The 6,082-nt window shown below is 58.6% G+C and overlaps 1 protein-coding gene across 3 annotated transcripts; it reads right to left on the bottom strand.

The window, feature by feature from the left end:
• Positions 1-805: 805 nt before the first annotated feature.
• Positions 806-3,885, bottom strand: NKX2-5 (NK2 homeobox 5). 3 transcript variants are annotated; one of them, XM_055284749.1, is made up of 2 exons: positions 3,429-3,885; positions 806-2,206 (listed from the first exon to the last, which is right to left on the bottom strand). In XM_055284749.1, exons 1-2 carry the CDS (start codon positions 3,760-3,762, stop codon positions 2,202-2,204), a joined length of 339 nt encoding a protein of 112 aa, XP_055140724.1. In that variant the 5' UTR covers positions 3,763-3,885; the 3' UTR covers positions 806-2,201. The 3 variants fall into 3 exon arrangements, with proteins under 3 accessions (XP_055140724.1, XP_055140723.1, XP_055140722.1); XM_055284748.1 differs by having other exon boundaries at positions 806-2,169; XM_055284747.1 differs by having other exon boundaries at positions 806-1,921.
• Positions 3,886-6,082: the final 2,197 nt, after the last annotated feature.

The raw sequence follows: 6,082 nt of genomic DNA, 5'->3' as shown, positions 1-6,082 counted from the left end.
TTGATTTCACTGAGCCTCAGTTTTCTCATCTATAAAATCAGGACAGTAGTAACATTTGTTGGTCAGAACTATGGTGAAATTAAATGCCCTAAGGAAAGGACATCAGTAAGGTTAGGGCTTAGGGGCTCCCTTGACCATGTGAATTTATGGGGCCTCACCGCAGCTGGAGGTGAGCACCATCTGCAGGACACGTCTCTGGGGTCCAGCCTCGCACTCAGTCCCACGGGCAGCTGATGAGGCCCCGGTGTGGCATCTGGGGGCATCTGAGGAGCCTGAGAACGCTTGACAAGGGTTTGGGTTCTTGGCTTTTCCATCTGTAAACAGGCTAAGGAGTTCTTTTAAGTGGGATGATCACGGTGCTCTCCAGCTACAGAGGGCCCAGGTTTTTTGGCTGTCCATTTAATGCCCAGTGCCTGGAACCGTGCCTTGCACACATTAGGATTCAAGGAGGGGAGCTTGGGAGCACAGGGAAGGCGGTCTCTGAAGTGACGCATCCAGAATTTAACCTGAGTTAGATTAGTACTGGCTATTTGCTCGCAGGTAAGTCATTAAACCTCTCCGGGCCTCAGCTTCTAAACTTTAAAATACGATTTTTTTTTTTGGATTATTGAGGATTATATGAGACAATCTCAGAAAGTGCCCGACACGGAACCAGTATGGTTCCAGCAAGAGTTAGTTTTTATTAGTATCAATGTTATCAATTTGCTCAGCGAATGCCTGTGCCTGAGATCTGAGACCAATCCCGGGCGGCCACCTCTCTCCTGTTTCTGAAGCGCCGCAAGCTGAAAGAAGCACACGTGCGGGGTCAACGCACTCTCTTTAATGGAAAGGGGATCCTCATTTCTTACAGCAATAGGTAAAAACATAAATACGGGTGGGTGGGTGCGTGGGCGGGCGGCGGCGACATAGCAAAGGCCCGGGCGCCCGGCCCTGGCTCGCGGAATGGGCGGCCAGATCTCAGGCCCCGCGTGCCCGAGCTCAGTCCCAATTCACTGGTCGTTCCATCGGGGGTGTCCATGGACTCTTGGAGGGCACTCCTGGGGGGACAGCTAAGACACCAGGCTGCAGGATCACTCACTGCAGGCTACATAATCGCCGCCACAAACTCTCCCGTGCGCAAGAACAAACGCGCGTGGGACAGAAAAAGTTCCTAGGTCTCCGCAGGAGTGAATGCAAAATCCAGGGGACTCAGGGTCATGTTGGGAGCCCCTTCTCCCCGCGAAGAGTCAGGGAGCTGTTGAGGTGGGATCGGTCAGGGTCGCGCCACGCGGGTCCCTTCCCTACCAGGCTCGGATACCATGCAGCGTGGACACTCCCGAGTTGCTCTGCGGAATCCCGGGGCTCTGAACCGCATTCAAGTCCCCGACGCCGAAGTTCACGAAGTTGTTGTTGGCGGCGGCAGTGGCCGGCTGCGCTGGGGAAGGCCCGGCGGAGTAAGCCGCAGTGCAGCTGTAGCCAGGGCTGCAGGCGGCGCCGCCGTAACCCGGATAGGCGGGGTAGGCGTTATAGCCGTAGGCATTGAGGCCCACGCCGTAGGCAGGCGCGTAGGGCGCCGAGTCCCCTAGGCATGGCTTGCCATCGCGCACCAGCACTGGCACCGCGATCCTGCGGGCAGGTGGCGGCGGCGGCGGGGGCAGCCCCACCAACTCCAGAGTCTGGTCCTGCCGCTGCCGCTTGCACTTGTAGCGCCGGTTCTGGAACCAGATCTTGACCTGCGTGGACGTGAGTTTCAGCACGCTGGCCAGCTGGTCGCGTTCGGGGGCCGACAGGTACCGCTGCTGCTTGAAGCGCCGCTCCAGCTCATAGACCTGCGCCTGCGAGAAGAGCACGCGCGGCTTCCTCCGCCGTCGCGCCCGGGGCCGCTCGGCGTTTTCCGCCTCTGTCTTCTCCAGCTCCACCGCCTTCTGCAGCGCGCACAGCTCTGAGGGGGAACAGAGAGGCAGAGAGACGCTTGGTAAGAGCGGCTTGAGCTACGGAGCGCAGCCGCACAATAATGGTAAGGGATCCTCGTGGAGGCCACTGTGTCCTGCCTGGAGAGCCCAGCTGGCTGCGGCTCACTCTGCCAAGTGCACTGGGAGCCACCGACACGTCTCACTCAGCATTTGTCAGGCTGGCTCAAGGCGCTGGAGAACAAAACGAGAGGTCTCTGCCCTCGGGGCAGTTCACACCCTGGTGAGGGAGACAGACGGTGACTTAAAATTTCAGGCTGCAAAAAAAAAACCAAAAAAACAAAAAACAAAACCAGGTGATGCTCTGGGGTGAACTGAATTAGGGCTAGTTTGATTTGAGAGGTTAAATGAACAGAGGCCGAGGCCTCACTCCTAGGGACGGTCTTATCTCAAAATTAAGGAATCAAGAAACAGAAGGCCAGGGAGTGTTGGTTTGGTGATCGGAGGCTCCAGCCTGGCCGCAGCAGGGTTTGCGCAGTGTCCAAGAAGCCGCGGGTGGGCAGGCGGCCTCGGAACCTGCCTTGCTGGCTTCCTCGAATTGGTAACGATCAGTTTTAGCCGCCGTGCCCGCCCGAATTTGTTCCTAGGCCTCTGCTCCTCAACAAGCCTACGAATTTTCTCCCGGCTCTCAGCGGCCCTTCGCCCAGCGCCTGCGGCCTCCCGGGATTCCACAGGCTCCTGCCTTGGGCTGGGGGGTCTCCCAGCAGGCCCCTTTCTGCAGCGGGGCCGGCCTCCCTCCCCGATCCTGGGATGGCCTGCGGGATGATCCCGCACTCATCTTGTCCACTCCCCTGTGCCCGCGGCAGCGCAGCATTTCCTAACTTTTCCACGAGGGAACTTCTCCACCCTGGCCGCGCCAGGAAGTTGTGCTGAAAAAATAAAGCGAAGTCAGATTCCTGAGGGTCCGCAGTATCCCATTTTAAAATCAAGGACCTCGATCCCAGACTCCACTTTCCTGGCGCAAAGAAGGAAAGGCCCCAGAAACCCGGGTCGCGGGCGGGCTGCAGAAAGAAGGTCCAGGACCCTTCTCCGATTGTACGCAAAAGCGTGTCTGGTGAGTAACATTTCAATTTCTGTTTAGCGGTTCTCATCAGATCCTTAAAAAGATCCGTAAATCCAAAGCAGATTTAAAAACAGAGATTATCTGCTTGTCTCTCTGTTCTGTCTACCATAAACCGATTTCTCAACTTCCTACCAGACCCAGGAACACAGCCGAAGCCGCCCGGGGCTTTGTTAGGCCGGGGGGAAATGTTTTTTGGTCTCTTGCTTCTGATCCTTTCAATCCGGCATTTCCTCTGAACCTCCGATTGGACGCAGGGCGCGGGAGCCTGGCGACACCACCAGGCATCTTACATTCTGAACCCCCCGCCGGAGCCCAGCCCTCGGCCCAGGGGCGCGTGTCTCCTCCTCCTGGCCCTGAATTTCTTGGGGACGAAAGCGACCCAGGAGGGGAGAAGGGGACCTGTGTTTCCTCCTCACCTTTCTTTTCGGCTCGAGGGTCCTTGGCTGGGTCGGGGTCGCTGTAGGCACGCGGATAGAAGGCGGGGGCGGCGGGAAAGGCAGACGCACACTTGGCCGGTGAAGGCGCGGGGCCCAGCTCTGCGCGCAGCTCTGGGAGGCCCGGCGCAGCCGCCTCGGGCCCGGCGTAGGCCTCTGGCTTGAAGGCGGCCAGCATGCAGGAGGAGGGCGCCAGGGTCGCCTCCAGGCGCGCAGAGAGCTCTCCGGTGGCAGCCAGGCTGCGCTGCTGCTGCTCCAGGTTTAAGATGTCTTTGACTGAGAAGGGCGTGGGCGTGAGCGCAGGGCTGGGGAACATGGTGGCAGCGCCAGTCTCACAGCGCCAGGTGGGCGGCAGAGAGCGGCGCTGCCCACGGCCCCTGGCAGCTTCCCTGCATGGTGCCGCCGCCCGCCCGCGCACCCGCCCGCCAGCTCTGGATGTGTCCGGGCAGCAGGTAGCGCTGAGCACAAGGGGCAGGAGAGGCGGGACCAGGCCAGAGGAGGGGGACTCAGCCTGCCATTGGGCCAGGGGCCTCGATGACAGGAGCGATGAGCAGTTTCGTGTCACCTAATATAGTCATAAGGCTAAAAAAAAAAAAAAAAAAAGCCCTGCTCAGCTTTTTTAAAGGGGCCACGACGCATTTGCAAGGGTCTCCTTTTGCTCCTGCAGCCTGCGTTTGCTCCCTGATGTGAGCCTGAAAAGCCTACCAGAGGCATGCAGTCAGGCCTCTGGGCAGGGCTGGCTGGGTGTGGGTTTGAAGAAATATTCGTCAGCACCCAAACCAGAATGGAAGAGAAAAGGATGGGGTGGGAAGCGGTGGGGAGGGGAGTGATTTGAGGAAGGCCTATTACTGAAGGTGGTGGGATGAGGGAGAGTCTGAATAGGAAGAGAAGCCTGGAGGACAGGGCTGGCTTTGGGGATAGCAGCAGGGCGAGATTCTGGACAATTCGGGGGTTCTGTTTGGCTTGGCCTACAGGGCCAGTCATGCCCCAGGCTCTGAGTGCTTCTGGGCGAGTCAACGAAAGTAAGGGCAAGGTGAGTGATGGCCAGGTGGGGTAGGAGTTGCTGCCTCCTACAGTAGTGTTATGCACAGCACAACTCCAGGGGGCATCAGTCACTGCCAGTACCCTCCCAGGGAAATGCCTCTCCCCTTAATAATGAAATAAATCAGGAATCCCAGCTGGTAAGCTCAGCTTCCCAGGAGACACCTGTCTTGTGGAGTGCCCCAGCTACCAGCTACCTTGTTTCCCCTGTTTGGAGGCCACCGATCCCACCTCCCTCCTTCCCGTGCCCTCCCTGCCTAGCAGCAAGGCCCTCAGGCTTCTGCCAACCTCGAGGTTTCAGGGCCCTAGCCCAGGTTTAGCTCTCAGGGAGGCAGGGCTCCTCTGAGCCCAGCTAGACCAGGATTTCTCTGAGGCCTCTGGGCCGGACTCCGAGTGGGGCACCCCTGCGGCTCGGTCAGGCACGTGGGGGAAGGGCAGGGCAAGTGGGGTGATCGTGATCATTTTTAGCCCAGGGTCAGTAGAGTAGGGCACAGAAGTCAGACAAATCTGCCAGAGTTTCGGGAGCGCCAGCTACATGGCCAGATCCTGCCCGGGTGGTCTCATTTCTCTGGGTCCCCGCACTCCTTGGGAGGTCTGATGAAAGCTTGGGGTCTTCTCCATTCCCCAGAACACTGCAGAGAGAGTTTTATTTTGCTTTCAATTCAGGAGTCCGGGCAGGCAGAGCGGCCCAGGTTAAGGACGCCTTCTAGAGAGCTGGGGATGACAGGATTTGTCAGTGGAAAAGCTTTGGCTTCTCACGGCCCTAGCTGGTGCAGGGAACCGCGGGCGGGAAGCTGGGCGGGACGCGTGGACTTGCTGAGAATGTAGATGTGGAGGGCTTGGCTCTTTGCGGAGTGCGGGTTGGCAAGAGGCGCTTGGAGTAGAATAAAGGCGGCGCAGAGCCAAAAACTACCTAAAGACACAGGCTCCCGCACGCGCGCCCAAGGTGCGGAGGAAACGCACAATGTATGGAGACAAAATAGTGTCTGTCCAGAACTTACATCTTGGGTGCTCAAACGCGACAGTGTGCGGTCTGAGACGCCGACGCAAGTGAAGTCAAGCATTGGCCTGATGTTGGGACTTTTCCTGTCCCTCATCAAAGCCACACTCCCAGGCCCTGGGGCCTCCATGCTAGGGCGATGGAGAGGTGAGCCCCGCAGGGCAGCCCAGGAAGCGCGCAACGCCCTGACCCCGGCTTCTAGGCGCCAGCCGTCAGTAACAGGCCCGGGCTGCCACGCCGAAATCACGCCTCGAGTTTCTGAGCCAGGGACTACTGGGGGGTCTGGAATTGTTAGCCCAGTCTGTGGAGGATGCCTTTTCTTAAATGTGGGGCGTTCAAGGCCCAGGAAACCTCGTCCCCCCAGCTCTTCACCTTCCAACCCAAATTCTCCTTGGACGGAGCTGCATGTCAGCGGCCTTGCGGCCCTTCCTCGCCTGGACTTTTGGCCACGTTACCGTTATGACTCTAAATTAACCTAGCTTGGGGGCCCGCCTTGCCTTTGAAGATTGTTTTCGGAGGTGGGGGGGGGGGCGTTGGAGAGGATGCCTATCGCCCAGGCGGTGACGTCTGGCAAACGAGCCACATCCGATTCAAT

Source organism: Symphalangus syndactylus, chromosome 7 (genome assembly GCF_028878055.3).
Source record: "Symphalangus syndactylus isolate Jambi chromosome 7, NHGRI_mSymSyn1-v2.1_pri, whole genome shotgun sequence".
Taxonomy (NCBI): domain Eukaryota; kingdom Metazoa; phylum Chordata; class Mammalia; order Primates; family Hylobatidae; genus Symphalangus; species Symphalangus syndactylus.
Note: the sequence above shows the minus strand (reverse complement) of the source record. Positions and strands in the feature narration are given on the sequence as shown.

Excerpts from the sequence above, each read along its gene's own strand:
- NKX2-5 (XM_055284747.1), bottom strand. The coding sequence starts at position 3,762 with ATGTTCCCCAGCCCTGCGCTCACGCCCACGCCCTTCTCAGTCAAAGAC. Across the intron at positions 1,922-3,428 it reads CCCTCGAGCCGAAAAGAAAG|AGCTGTGCGCGCTGCAGAAG; the intron begins GTGAGGAGGAAA and ends GTTCCCCCTCAG.